General features: G+C 45.3%; 4 protein-coding genes across 4 annotated transcripts in view; 2 read left to right on the top strand and 2 right to left on the bottom strand.

Moving 5' to 3' along the window:
* LOC143956045 (uncharacterized) overlaps window positions 1–14,760 on the bottom strand; it is a 296,417-nt gene that overhangs the window by 151,703 nt on the left and 129,954 nt on the right. The gene's annotated exons all lie outside the window — the stretch shown is intronic.
* The window catches only part of LOC143955742 (uncharacterized), a 273,000-nt gene that overhangs the window by 129,110 nt on the left and 129,130 nt on the right, over window positions 1–14,760 (bottom strand). The window lies entirely within an intron of this gene.
* Window positions 1–14,760, top strand: part of LOC143955332 (uncharacterized) — a 58,153-nt gene that overhangs the window by 40,375 nt on the left and 3,018 nt on the right. The window contains 1 exon segment of the mRNA XM_077465402.1: window positions 84–838. Within this exon segment, the coding sequence (XP_077321528.1) occupies window positions 84–838 (755 nt within the window).
* LOC143955976 (uncharacterized) lies at window positions 13,644–14,744 on the top strand. Its single transcript, XM_077466101.1, has 3 exons — window positions 13,644–13,758; window positions 14,254–14,600; window positions 14,717–14,744. The coding sequence occupies exons 1-3, from the start codon at window positions 13,663–13,665 to the stop codon at window positions 14,727–14,729; spliced, it is 456 nt and encodes a 151-aa protein (XP_077322227.1). The 5' UTR covers window positions 13,644–13,662; the 3' UTR covers window positions 14,730–14,744.

Consider the following 14,760-nt stretch of genomic DNA (forward strand, 5'->3'; position numbering starts at 1 on the left):
AAGCTGCCTGATGTGGGCGGAGTCCTGGTTTAGGGGAACCAATCAGCTCATGTCTAGTAATAATCTTTGTATTTCTATTTTAGTAGATGGACGGGAGATGAGGAAAACCTCAGAGGATTGTCTCACTTTGTCTCCAGACTGTAAAGTAGAAGATGAGGACATCACACAGTATAGTCCAGGAGAAAACCCGACTCCCTCAAATGTCCATCCGGCACCACACAGTGTAGATGGACCATCGTATTCCTCTTATCCTGAGGAACCTCCGACTGTGCGGGACGGTGCCGGACCATCGTATTCCTCTTATCCTGAGGAACCTCCGACTGTGCGGGACGGTGCCGGACCATCGTATTCCTCTTATCCTGAGGAACCTCAGACTGTGAAGGACGTTGTAGTCCTGCCAACAGATAACAGGTTTCCTTGTACTGAGTGCGGAAAGAGTTTCTATTCTAAGTTCAGTCTTAAGGTTCATAAAAGAACTCACACAGGGGAGAAGCCGTATTCCTGTCCTGATTGTGAGAAGTGTTTTTCTCATAAATCTCATCTTTACATACATCAAAGACTTCACTCAGGTGAGAAGCCATATTCTTGTTCTGAGTGCGGGAAATGTTTTGTACAAAAATCAGATCTTGTCAAACATCAGAGATCTCACACGGGGGAGAAGCCGTATTCCTGTAGTGAGTGTGGGAAATGTTTTTCAGATAAGTCCAATCTTCACACACATCAGAGATTGCACACGGGGGAGAAACCGTATTCCTGTCCTGACTGCGGGAAATGTTTTTCTCATAAGTCCAATCTTTATACACATCAAAGATTACACATACGGAAGAAGGCACTGTCCTGAGTAAGGGAATTGTTCCTCACTGAAGTCCTGTCTTCCTGTACATCAGGGGGTCCCACACAACCCTCGAGGTGTATTAGTGAATGCGGGAAATGTCTTGTATATGAATGTTGCTGGACATGTGGGGAAGAAGCACACCCTGATATACACCTCAGATATACTCCATGGCTGATCTTCATCATGGAAGAAACAGTTGATAAGGAGATCAGAGATCACCAAAGACATGGATGAAGTGTTGTACCGTGTCGGCCATTGATAGCAGGAGAAAAATAAAAATGGAGTCATTACCTCTCATTGGCTGAGTACATTTTGTGGTGTAGAGCAAGGTTTGGCAAATCATTTTCTCTGGAGGCCACATGAGAATCTGGGACTGTTGCAGAGGGCCGACCTTAATTCTGCTCAATATTAATTTTAGAGGCCCACGATTAGATATAATATATCTTCCATTAAAACGATTTACGGATTTAGAGATGCGGGTCTTAGGCTTGGGACTGAAGTTTTGCCCTGACCAGCCCATAGATCAATTCGCAGCACCAATCGTTCCAGGAAGGACACGTCTATGTACCTGTGCCACATTATCCTATGGCACAGATACATAGATGATTTCTTCCATCATATGACAATTTGTACCTGGGGGTGCGAGAGCGCCAATTATTTACCAGGGAGGACTTATGTATGTACCTGGGCCACATTATCCTATGGCAGAGATACATAGATGATATCCTCCATCATTTGCCAATCTATACCTGGGGAGAGAGAGCGCCAATTATGTGCCAGGGAGGACACGTCTATGTACCTGTTCCATATTATCCTATGGCACAGATACATAGATGATTTCTTCCATCATATGCCAATTTGTATCTGGGGGGGTGAGAGCACCATTTATTTACCAGGGAGGACTTATCTATGTACCTGGGCCACATTATCCTATGGCACAGATACATAGATGATATCCTCCATCATTTGCCAATCTATACCTGGGGAGAGGGAGCGCCAATTATGTGCCAGGGAGGACGTGTCTATGTACCTGTGCCCCATTATCCTATGGCACAGATACATAGATGATTTCTTCCATCATATGACAATTTGTACCGGGGGGGCGAGAGCGCCAATTATTTACCAGGGAGGACTCCACTTATCCTATGGCACAGATACATAGATGATTTCTTCCATCATATGCCAATTTGTATTGGGAGAGCAAGAGCGCCAATTATTTACCAGGGAGGACTCCACTTATCCTATGGCACAGATACATAGATGATTTCTTCCATCATATGCCAATTTGTACTGGGGTCGGCGAGAGCTTCAATTATTTACCAGGGAGGACTCCATTTATCCTATGGTACAGATACATAGATGATATCCTCATAGTATGGATGGTTTCAAAACAGAAATTGAGGGGAGGTACATGATTTTAATTTAAGGTTCACACAAACATTTGATACAAGGATTTCATTTCTGGATATTAAAATTCGAACTCAAGAGGACGGGAGGCAAGCTACCTCGTTTTATAGAAAGGAGACAAGGGTCACTACTAATCTAAGGGCAACCAGTGCCCAATCTAGAGCATTAATTAGGAGAATTCCATATGGGCAGTATTTTAAGACTAAAGAGGAACTGCTCAGAAGATGTTGATTTCCAAAGATAGGCAGCAGCGTTGAGGGACCGCCTGCTATTATGTGGGTATAGCAAGAAATCCCTTAAAAATGCAGGCTACAGGGAGGTTGCTTTGAGAACACCTCCTTGGCCCAATTAAAAGAAAAGATCCAGAGATCGTTACATTTATTATAACTAAAGATACCAGTCACTGGGAGGAATTGTGTCCCATCACTGGAGTCATTGGGAGGAATTGTGCCCCATCACTGGAGTCATTGGGAGGAACTGTGGCCCATCGTTGATGTCATTAAAAGGAATTGTGCCCCATCATTGGTTTCTTTGGGAGGAATTGTGGCCCATCGTTGGTGTCATTGAGAGGAATTGTGCCCCATCACTGGTTTCTTTGGGAGGAATTGTGGCCCATCGTTGGTGTCATTGAGAGGAATTGTGCCCCATCATTGGTTTCTTTGGGAGGAATTGTGCCCCATCACTGATTTCATTGAGAGGGATTGTGACCCATCACTGACGTCATTGTTGGATGTAATTTTGAGAAACTGTGCCCCATCGTTGGTGTCATTGGGTGGGAATTGTGCCTCATTATTGGTGTCAGTGAATGAAATCGTGCCCCTAAGGCCAAATAAAAGCAAGCAGAGGGCCGCATCTGGCCACTGGGCAGTTTGGAGACCACTGATCTAAAGCATTGGAGAAATATTGGTCCTTGTTAAGCCCAGATGAATTAATTGGTAAATATGTAAAGTCTCACCCCGGGTTGGTTTATAGACGATGTACATCCTTCAGAGATAGGTTGGTAAAAAAAAATGTTGCCCCAGGAACTACACAGAGAAAAAGGCCCAATGGAACTTTCAGTTGTGGCAGTTGCCCATTCATCAAAGAAAGTACTAAATGGTCACTTCCAAATGGTGAATGGTTCATTCCTAAACACCTCGCGGGGGTGGGGGGGGGGGTTGTTTAATGATTTGTGACTGTGGCACTTTCTACACTGGAAGAAAAAAGAGGCCATTCCACAAAAGAATTCACGACCACGTATATTATACTGGAATTGGAACGATCGTCTCCCCGATTGGTGGACATGTAGGTCTAAGCCACAATTTTGATTTAACAATGATGCATTTTTTGGCAATGGACAGGCCCCAGAGGGGGGAATTTTTACAAAATAATTTGTTGGAGAAACTCGTTGGATGCAACATCCCAAAGTCTGTACATGTTATACTCCTTAGCACTGCACTCTGGACCATTATTCATGGTTAACTCTAAACTGATGACCTGAGATGAAATCCCACCTCTTGATAAGAGGAGCAATTTAATAAAATGTGGTATTGTTGGCACAATCTCCAGGAGTATGCTACCCTTCTACCCTATGATCCTTTGTAGGGTTTCACAAAGGTATGCTTTCGACTACAGACATCTAGAGTGGCTTCCAGCTCTCCAACCCCTTCCCTCATTCCCTGCAGCCCCCCCTTTTTTCCCCTCTTCCTCTCCCCTCCTTTCCTATCTTTCTACATCTGACATATTTGTCCACCCTCGGCCTGATCTTCTCCCTTTGTCTCTTTAGTCCTTGACCTTACCTTCTCCATTTGTCTCTTTAGTCATTGGCCTTACCTTCTCCATTTGTCTTTTTAGTACCCGGCCTTATCTTCTCCCTTTCTCTCTTTAGTTCTCAGACCTTATCTTCTCTCTTTGGTCCCCGGCCTTATCTTTTCCCTTTAGTCCTCGGCCCTACCTTCTCCCTTTCTCTCTCTAGTCTTTGCCTTACCTTCTCCCTTTCTCTCTCTCTAGTCTTTGCTCTACCTTCTCCCTTTCTCTCTTTAGTTCTCGGCCTTACCTTCTCCCTCTCTTTTAGTCCCCGGCCTTATCGTCTCCCTTTCTCCCTTTAGTCCCCGGCCTTACCTTCTCACTTTCTCTCTTTTAGTCCCCAGCCTTACCTTTTCCCTTTCTCACTCTAGTCCTCGCCTTACCTTCTCCCTTTCTCTCTCTAGTCCTCGCCTTACCTTCTCCCTTTCTCTCTCTAGTCCTCGCCTTACCTTCTCCCTTTCTCTCTTTAGTTCTCAGACCTTATCTTCTCTCTTTGGTCCCCGGCCTTATCTTCTCCCTTTCTCTCTCTAGTCCTTGGCCTTTATCTTCTCACTTTCGCTCTTTAGTCCTCTTCCTTACCTTCTCCCTTTATCTCTTTATTCCTTACCTTACCTTCTCCCTTTTCTCTTTTAGCCCAGGCCTTACCTTCTCCCTTTCCCTCTCTAGTCCTCGCCTTACCTTCTCCTTTTCTCTCTTTAGTCCTCTGCTTCATCTTCTCCTTTTCTCTCTTTAGTCCTTGGTCTTACCTTCTCCTTTTCTCTCTTTAGTCCCCGGCCTTATCCTCTTTCTTTAGTCCTCAGCCCTACCTTCTTCCTCTCTCTCTTTTGTCCTCAACCCTACCTTCTTCCTTTCTCTCTTCAGTCCTTGGCCTTACCTTCTCCCTTTCTCTCTTTAGTCCCCGGCCTTATCCTCTCTCTTTAATCCTCTGCCTTATCTTTTTTTTTTTTTTTTGGACCCCCTCATTTCCCATATCCCTTTCTTAACCATTTGAGCTCCAGAAGGTTGTACCCCCTTCATGACCACCACTGTTTGCTATTCAGCACTGTGCTACTTCAACTGGTAATTGCGCAGTCATGCAACACTGTACCCAAATGAAATATACTGTATATTATTTTTTTGTGCACAACGGACTCCCAATGGGCTGAAAAGGATTTGTCCTTCTTAAATAAAATGGTATGTGTCAGGTGGTGTCAGAGTGTAAAGTAGCAAATCTGTCAGACAGAGATCTGAGTGTATGTATGGTTGCCTAGTAGACCAGTCAGCAAACAAACTGCTAGGTGGTGGCAAGCTATGGTAAGTCGTGTGTCTGGTATATGTGGGTGTGCATTGGCAGCGGGAAGCCTTCTCTCCAACCCTTAGCCCTTGTACACGCGGTCGGACATTCCGACAACAAAATCCGTCGGATTTTGTCTGAAACTGGTGTTGCATACACGCGGTCGGACAAAGTTGTCGGAAAATCCGATCGTTCGTAACGTGATGGCGTTATTTCGTTACGACGGGACTACGTTAAGGCTAGTAGCCAATAGCTTTGGTCTAGGAATTTGATCTGAGCATGCGTGGCACTTTGTCCGATCGGAATTCTCTACAAACGATCGGACAAAGTCCGATCGGATCATGTTGTCGGAAATTTTTTATAGCCCAGCTCTAAAACTTTGTCGGTCGGATATTCCGACGGAAACAGTCCGATGCAGCCCACACACATGGTCGGATTATCCGACAACACGGTCCGATCGGACATTTTCCGTCAGAATGTTCGACCGTGTGTACAAGGGGCTTAGAGTGCACCAGCTTGCATGTAAGGTTTGTATCTGCCTGTCTGTGGCCAACTAGCTTGATCTGGGTGAAGTCTCCCTTTAGTGGTGGCCAGGGGTACTGCAGGCTGTGAGAACTGTATCACAGCTGGCTTTCCCTACCAAAATCAAGTTCTGCCCTCATATCCTCCTACACCAAACAAGGTCCTTGCCATGGTTGTCTAGTTGCTATGGGTTTGTGTCCTTAACATCTGGTGGTAGGCATGGGATTTTAGCGTGTGAATGCTGTTGTACTGATGTTACCTGTGTCTGGACTGGGAAACATGGGATTCTCGCGGAAATCAACCAGCGTGTGGACAGCAATGAATAATCTTACCACATCTCAGGGAATTTTACCATGTCCCAAAGGGAATCCCTACCTTCCTTATAACACTCTGTCCTTTATTTCATTTTTTTTTTCTATATACAGTGGTGTGAAAAAGTGTTTGCCCCCTTCCTCATTTCCTGTTCCTTTGCATGTTTGTCACACTTAAGTGTTTCGGAACATCAAACCAATTTAAACAATAGTCAAGGACAACACAAGTAAACACAAAATGCAATTTGTAAATGAAGGTGTTTATTATTAAAGGTGAAAAAAAATCCAAACCATCATGGCCCTGTGTGAAAAAGTGATTGCCCCCTAAACCTAATAACTGGTTGGGCCACCCTTAGCAGCAACAACTGCAACCAAGCGTTTGCGATAACGTGCAATGAGGCTTTTACAGCGTCCTGGAGGAATTTTGGCCCACTCATCTTTGCAGAATTGTCCTAATTCAGTTACATTAGAGGGTTTTCGAGCATGAACGGCCTTTTTAAGGTCATACCACAACATCTCAATAGGATTCAGGTCAGGACTTTGGCTAGACCACTCCAAAGTCTTCATTTTGTTTTTCTTCAGCCATTCGGTGGTGGACTTGCTGGTGTGTTTAGGATCATTGTCCTGCTGCAGAACCCAAGTTCGTTTCAGCTTGAGTACACGAACAGATGGTCGGACATTCTCCTTCAGGATCTCTTGGTAGACAGCAGAATTCATAGTTCCTTTTATCACGGCAAGTCTTCCAGGTCCTGAAGCAGCAAAACAGCCCCAGACCATCACACTACCACCACCATATTTTACTGTTGGTATAATGTTCTTTTTATGAAATGCAGTGTTCCTTCTACGCCAGATATACTTGGACACACACCTTCCAAAGAGTTCCACTTTTGTCTCATCGCTCCACAGAATGTTGTCCCAAAAGTCTTGGGGATCATCAAGATGTGTTGTGGAGAAATTGAGACGAGCTTTGATGTTCTTTTTGCTCAGCAGTGGTTTTCTCCTTGGAACTCTGCCATGCAGGCCATTTTTGCCCAGTCTTTTCCTGATGGTGGAGGCATGAACGCTGACCTTAACTGAGGCAAGTGAGGCCTGCAGTTCCTTGGACGTTGTTGTGGGGTCTTTTGTGACCTCTTGGATGAGTCGTCGCTGCGCTCTTGGGGTAATTTTGGGCGGCCGGCCACTCCTGGGAAGGTTCACCACTGTTCCATGTCTTCGCCATTTGTGGATAATGGCTCTCACTGTGGTTCGCTGGATTCCCAAAGCTTTGGAAATGGCTTTATAACCCTTTCCAGACTGATAGATCTCAATTACTTTCTTTCTCAATTGTTCCTGAATTTCTTTGGGTCTCGGCATGATGTGTAGCTTTTAAGGATCTTCTGGTGGACCTTACTGTGTCAAGCAGCTCCTATTTAAGTGATGCCTTGATTGTGAACAGGTGTGGCAATAATCAGGCCTGGGTGTGGCTAGAGAAATTGAACTCAGGTGTGGACAACCACAGTTATAGTATGTTTTAACAAGGGGGGCAATCACTTTTTCACACAGGGCCATGATGGTTTGGATTTTTTTTCACCTTTAATAATAAACACCTTCATTTACAAATTGCATTTTGTGTTTACTTGTGTTGTCCTTGACTATTGTTTAAATTGGTTTGATGTTCCGAAACACGTGAGTGTGACAAACATGCAAAGGAACAGGAAATGAGGAAGGGGGCAAACACTTTTTCACACCACTGTATCTTATAGAATGAGGTTCAATAATTGGGATGGAAATCCTCTCCATTGGAAGGTTTCCTTCATCACTTCCCGTTTCCTCATGTAATCTGTGACATATACGATCTACAAGATGATGAAGAGTCACTCTCCATAACTAGCCCATTCCTGATATTTTAGTTTGCGTTTCACCCCAATGGGTTTGCTCAGAAAGTTAGAGTAACCCCAAACACTACCTTATCTAAGTGAGCAAGCCCATGGAGGTGAAACGCGTTTAGAGAGTGTTTTTTTTTGTGGGAGGAGTCTACATGTATGGAGTTACTCCGTCATCAACAGAATACAATATCATAAGTGAGCTAATTACAGAGTGCGACTCTTTATCTTTTTATATTTTCATGTTGAATTAGAGACAGGAGCCACCCAGATGGTCCATTGAGAGGTGTAGGGTTGGAAGAGGTGCCATGGATTTGGATATGTTCTTACCATATGGTCTACATCTCATCCTCTGTGATCTTGAAAATCATCCAAAGTCTCCAGATGGAAACTTTGAAATCTAAAAATTGAGTATTTATACATCTCACAAAAAATCCCTCTTCTTCAAGCTATCCTCATCTTGATAATTGATAAATACACTCAACGGCCTTTATTAGGTCCCTCTTGCTAGTAGCGGGTTGAACCCCCTTTATTAGGTCCACCTTGATAGTAGCGGGTTGGACCCCCTTTATTAGGTCCCCCTTGCTAGTAGCAGGTTGGACCCCCTTTATTAGGTCCCCCTTGCTAGTAGCGGGTTGGATCCCCTTTATTAGGTCCCCCTTACTAGTAGTGGGTTGGACCCCCTTTATTAGGTCCCCCTTACTAGTAGCAGGTTGGACCCCCTTTATTAGGTCCCCCTTGCTAGTAGCAGGTTGGACCCCTTTTATTAGGTCCACCTTGCTAGTCCCGGGTTGGACCCCCTTTTGCCTTCATTCTTGGTGGCGTAGATACAACAAGGTGTTGGAAACATTCCTCAGAGATTTTGGCCCATGATAGCATCATGCAGTTGCTGCAGATCTGTTGGCTGCACATCCAATGATGCCAATCTCTGGAAGGTGCTCCGCTATTGGATGAGATGTGGTGAGTGTGGAGGCCATTGGAGGACAGGGACCTCTTTGTCCAGTGGTGAGATGATTGGAGGACAGGGACCTCATTGTCCAGTGGTGAGATGATTGGAGGACAGGGACCTCATTGTCCAGTGGTGAGATGATTGGAGGACAGGGACCTCTTTGTCCAGTGGTGAGATGATTGGAGGACAGGGACCTCTTTGTCCAGTGGTGAGATGATTGGAGGACAGGGACCTCTTTGTCCAGTGGTGAGATGATTGGAGGACAGGGACCTCATTGTCCAGTGGTGAGATGATTGGAGGACAGTGACCTCTTTGTCCAGTGGTGAGATGATTGGAGGACGGGGACCTCGTTGTCCAGTGGTGAGATGATTGGAGGACAGGGACCTCGTTGTCCAGTGGTGAGATGATTGGAGGACAGGGACCTCGTTGTCCAGTGGTGAGATGATTGGAGGACAGGGACCTCGTTGTCCAGTGGTGAGATGATTGGAGGACAGGGACCTCATTGTCCAGTGGTGAGATGATTGGAGGACAGGGACCTCATTGTCCAGTGGTGAGATGATTGGAGGACAGGGACCACTTTGTCCAGTGGTGAGATGATTGGAGGACAGGGACCTCTTTGTCCAGTGGTGAGATGATTGGAGGACAGGGACCTCTTTGTCCAGTGGTGAGATGATTGGAGGACAGTGACCTCTTTGTCCAGTGGTGAGATGATTGGAGGACAGGGACCTCGTTGTCCAGTGGTGAGATGATTGGAGGACAGGGACCTCGTTGTCCAGTGGTGAGATGATTGGAGGACAGGGACCTCATTGTCCAGTGGTGAGATGATTGGAGGACAGGGACCTCGTTGTCCAGTGGTGAGATGATTGGAGGACAGGGACCTCTTTGTCCAGTGGTGAGATGATTGGAGGACAGGGACCTCTTTGTCCAGTGGTGAGATGATTGGAGGACAGGGACCTCGTTGTCCAGTGGTGAGATGATTGGAGGACAGGGACCTCATTGTCCAGTGGTGAGATGATTGGAGGACAGGGACCTCGTTGTCCAGTGGTGAGATGATTGGAGCTTTGTAACACAGTGCATTATCCTGCTGGAAGGAGCCATCGGAAGATTGGGACACTGTAGTCATAAAGGGATGGACATGGTCAGCAACAACACTCAGGTAGGCCGTGGTATTTAAACCATGATCAACTGGTACTAAGGAGCCCAAAGTGTGCCCATCCCTGACACTATTACACCACCACCACCAGCCTGAACCGGTGATACAAGGCAGGATGGAATCATGTGCCAAATTCTGACCCCACCATCTGAATTTCGCAGCTGAAATCCAGATTCAGCAGACCAGGCAACGTTTTTCCAGTCTTCTGTGGTCCAATTGTGGTGATTCTGTGCCAATTGTAGCCTCAGTTTCCTATTCTTAGCTGACAGGAGTGGCACCCGGGGTGGTCTTCTGCTGCTGTAGCACATCTGCTTCAAGGTTGGATGTGTTGTGCGTTCAGAGATGGTATTCTGCATACCTTGGGTGTAACGAGTGGTGGAGTTACTGTTGTCTTTCTATCACCTGGAACCAGTCTGCCCATTCTCCTCTGATCTCAAAAACGCATTTTCCTCCACACAATTCCCGCTCACTGGATATTTTCTCTTTTACCCACTAGGCTATCCGTGATCAACTACTATCGCACTGCGATTTTCCCCCCGTTTGGGGACCATTATTTTGTTGATACTCATGGATTGTTACCATGTTTTTTTAATCTGTTTTTGGTTATTTGACGTGTATTATTATTATATTACATGGTTTATTATATATAATAAACTTTTATATATTTTTCTATACAATTGTTTATATTTACACTGGCTTCACCTGTACCGCAATAGTCCAATTGTCTCTGTCTTCTAAGGTAGCTTGGTTGGGGACCAAGCTCCCATTTTTATATATATCTCTTATGACAAAATTAGATTTTATTGGATTTCTTTTAAAATAGAAAGTAGAAAATGTTGTTGTTTTTTTTCAAAATTTACGCTCTTTTTTTGCTTATAGCGGGATTCCGCTGCCGTTTTTTTTTTTTTTTTTTACCGGTGTCACTGGTGGGCGATTCCTAAGGTGTCTTTGTAGTCACGATCGGCGTCTTTTTAACCCCCAGCGTGACGATTTAATTTCTAAGGATAACTTTTAAAAATGCAGTCCGGCGGTTTCCATTTTCACTGTGGGCGTTTGAAGCCCACAAGCATTTACTTCCTGGATGCGATGACGCTGTGCTCCCAGCATCCACCGCTCCATCCCGCGCATGCTCATTGGTAGCAGTGAGCAGCGCTGTAAAAGATTCTGGTTGCCATCGCAACGGGCGGCGTCCTCGGAAGTTCCCGCTCCTGTTGTGATGGCAACGAAAGTAACAGATGACGTCACGTCACGTGACCGGCGTCCTCCTTCCGAAATCTCACGAGATTTCGGCAAGACTGTGTCCCCCATGGATTCTTGGGAAATAGCTAAAAAAGTTCCCAGGGACCATTGCGAAGCCGATAAACACACCTACTCCCACGGGAGGAGAGCCTGGAAGTCGGCATAAACATTACAAATACAAGGTATATACTGCATATTATTTTATTTCAATGCTCATAACTGCATCTATGTTCCAAAGCGATTTGGATAAGATGAACTTGAAATTTTCTGTACAAAACCGCTTTATATCGCAAAAAAAAAAAAAAAAACGAAAGTAGTGAATAAATACCACCAAAATAAAGCTCTATTTGCGTGAACAAAATGATAAAAAAAAAAATCATACGGGCGCAGTGTTGCATGACCGCCCAATTCTCATTTAAAGCGCGATAGAGCGCTGAAAATTAGCCTGGGTAGGAAAGGGGGTGAAAGTGTCCGGGAATTGAAGTGGTTAAGGACATATGTGACAAGAAAACATTAAAGATGCTAAATGAATAAGCACAAGGCCATGTTCACACTACGAGACGATGGTGGTCTCACTTATACCATAGAGACAGGAAGTCTCTATGGAAGACAGGAAGTGATGTCAGGTACAGACAGGAAGTTTCGGGTGAGAGGTGAGTCGGGAGGAAGTAGAGAGGAGACATTGTTGGAAGTGGTAGAAGAGGAGGTAATAAGATCTTATTTTATATTTACACCCAGTAACCCCCCCCCCCCCCCGTCACTCCCCCATATTCCTGGTCGGCCAGCTAGCATGCTTAGATAAGAGTCTAGTATGGCATTTGGGGAGGGCCCCAGGCCATTTTTGTTATGGATTCCCCCCCTTCACCACCCATATCAGATCCTCATCAAAGATGAGGGTCCGGTGTGTATCTTTTAGGGGAAACCCCATACAATTTTGGGTCAGAGTCCCCTATTACAGGATAAGTTCACTTATTTTTTTCTATATTCCACCTCCCTTATGTACCAATGTATCTCTGTTGCAGTAAAATAAAAGCTTTCTTTGATTTTTAGAACAAAGCCTTACCACGGCCCTTGCTGTATTTCTTAGAAAGCTTCAGAGACTTCCAGGTGTGTCGATTTGGGACGGAGAAACCAGTAAAACACAGGAAGGAGTTTACCAGATGACTTCATTAGCACACACATCCTTCGCCCATCAACTACACTATGTTGTCATTGGGACGCCTGCCGTCACACGCACATGAACTTTAATGGCCTAGAGGAGATTCAGTTCACATTGTGCGCTATACAAGTATTTCATTCATTCATTCATCCCAGTCTTAGTCCATAGGGTTCAATATTGAGTTGGCCCTCCCTTTGCAGCTGTAACATCTGCAACTCTTCTGGGAAGGCCGTCCACAAGGTTTAGGAGGGTGTCTATGGGAATGTTTGACTATTCTTCCAGAAGGGCATTTGTAAGGTCAGGCGCTGATGTTGGACGATAAGGCCTGGCTCGCAAGTCTCTGCTCTAATTCATCCCAAAAGTGTTCTATCAGGTTGAGGTCAGGACTCAAGTTCCTCCACCCCGAACTCGCTCATCCATGTCTTTATGGGCCTTGCTTTGTGCACTGGTCCAAATCATTTGGTGGAGGAGGGGTTATGGTGGGGGAGTTGTTTTTCAGGGGTTGGGCTTGGCTCTTTAGTTCCAGTGAAGGGAACTCTTAAGGTGTCAGCATACCAAGACACTTTGGACAATTTCATGCCCCCAACTTTGTAGGAACAGTTTGAGGGAAAAAAACAAACAAACTGTGTGTGAGGGAGTTCCCGCTATGTGAAGATGTGAACGGGGCCTGACAGCGAAGTGGCTCCACCCACTACCTCCTTTGTACTTGTATAAAAAAACGGCCACACACTATGCAATCTGTAGGATCTCCTTTACATTGACCAGAAGTTTGGAATAGGACCTTCACACCTGAAGAATCTATCCATCTGTATCAAATTAGGCAGGCCCATGCACTACATGATGGGAGATCTAAAGAAGATTATACAATCAGATTGAAATGTGTATGATCACCTTAAGGGAGGAAGTAGATAGTGGTGTAGTAATGAGGGAGGTGTGGTCCAGACTGCTAAGACACGCCCTTTTTTGTAATACTACAGTACTTTGTTAGTCAAAACAGGCCAAGCACAGCTTTGTAGGAAACACAAAGTAACCCAATCTACATGTCCCAATCCCCACTGGGGGGCAGCCCACCTATAAACCCCTTATATCCCCCTCCTAATATTGTACAACCAATACAGTCCTGATAATTCTCTGATATCCATCTACAGAGAAACCCGCACAGATCAAATGACGGCACCAATGAGGATGGAGGAGGACCGGAGTCACATGACTGAGAAGATACTAAACCTCACCCTGGAGATCATCTACCTGCTGACCGGAGAGGTGAGGAGGATTCTGGAAGGAGGTCACATGACATCACTCTTATCTCTATTAATAAAACACAGACCTGACCGGAGAGGTGAGGAGGATTCTGGGAGGTCACATGACATCACTCTTATCTCTATTAATAAAACACAGACCTGACCGGAGAGGTGAGGAGGATTCTGGGAGGTCACATGACATCACTCTTATCTCTATTAATAAAACACAGACCTGACCGGAGAGGTGAGGAGGATTCTGGGAGGTCACATGACATCACTATCATCTCTATTAATAAAACACAGAGCTGACCGGAGAGGTGAGGAGGATTCTGGGAGGTCACATGACATCACTCTTATCTCTATTAATAAAACACAGACCTGACGGGAGAGGTGAGGAGGATTCTGGGAGGTCACATGACATCACTCTTATCTCTATTAATAAAACACAGACCTGACCGGAGAGGTGAGGAGGATTCTGGGACTCTAACATGATGTTCCTATTGGTTCTCCAATACAGAGATTTCCTCTTGTGAAGTCCGGTGATCATATGACCATCACAGTGCCTCCATGTGACTCCCTAAAACCTGAGAGACACAACATGGAGAAGATTCTAGAAGTCACCAAGAAGATGATGGAGCTGCTGACAGGAGAGGTGAGGAGGATTCTGGGAATTCTGGGACATTATCCAGTAACAGACAAGGGATGTGTCTGGATGGTGACTGTATCATTGTGTGTGTCAGGTTCCTATAAGGTGTCAGGATGTCACTGTCTATTTCTCCATGGAGGAGTGGGAGTATTTAGAAGGACACAAGGATCTCTACAAGGACGTCATGATGGCCAATCAGCCGCCCCTCACATCACCGGGTAAGAGGAGACTTTATTGTAAAGGAGAGAGCAGTACGGAGGCTCCACCTAGATCCCCCATCATCTGATAAACACATAGAAACAATGTATTCAGTCAGTGTGTGTGTTTCCTACAGATGGATCCAGTAATGGGAACCCACCAGAGAGATGTCCCCGTCCT

The sequence above is a fragment of the Lithobates pipiens genome, unplaced genomic scaffold, assembly GCF_037356315.1.
Source record: "Lithobates pipiens isolate NorthernLeopardFrog02 unplaced genomic scaffold, aLitPip1_a1.2 Scaffold_35, whole genome shotgun sequence".
Lineage (NCBI taxonomy): Eukaryota > Metazoa > Chordata > Amphibia > Anura > Ranidae > Lithobates > Lithobates pipiens.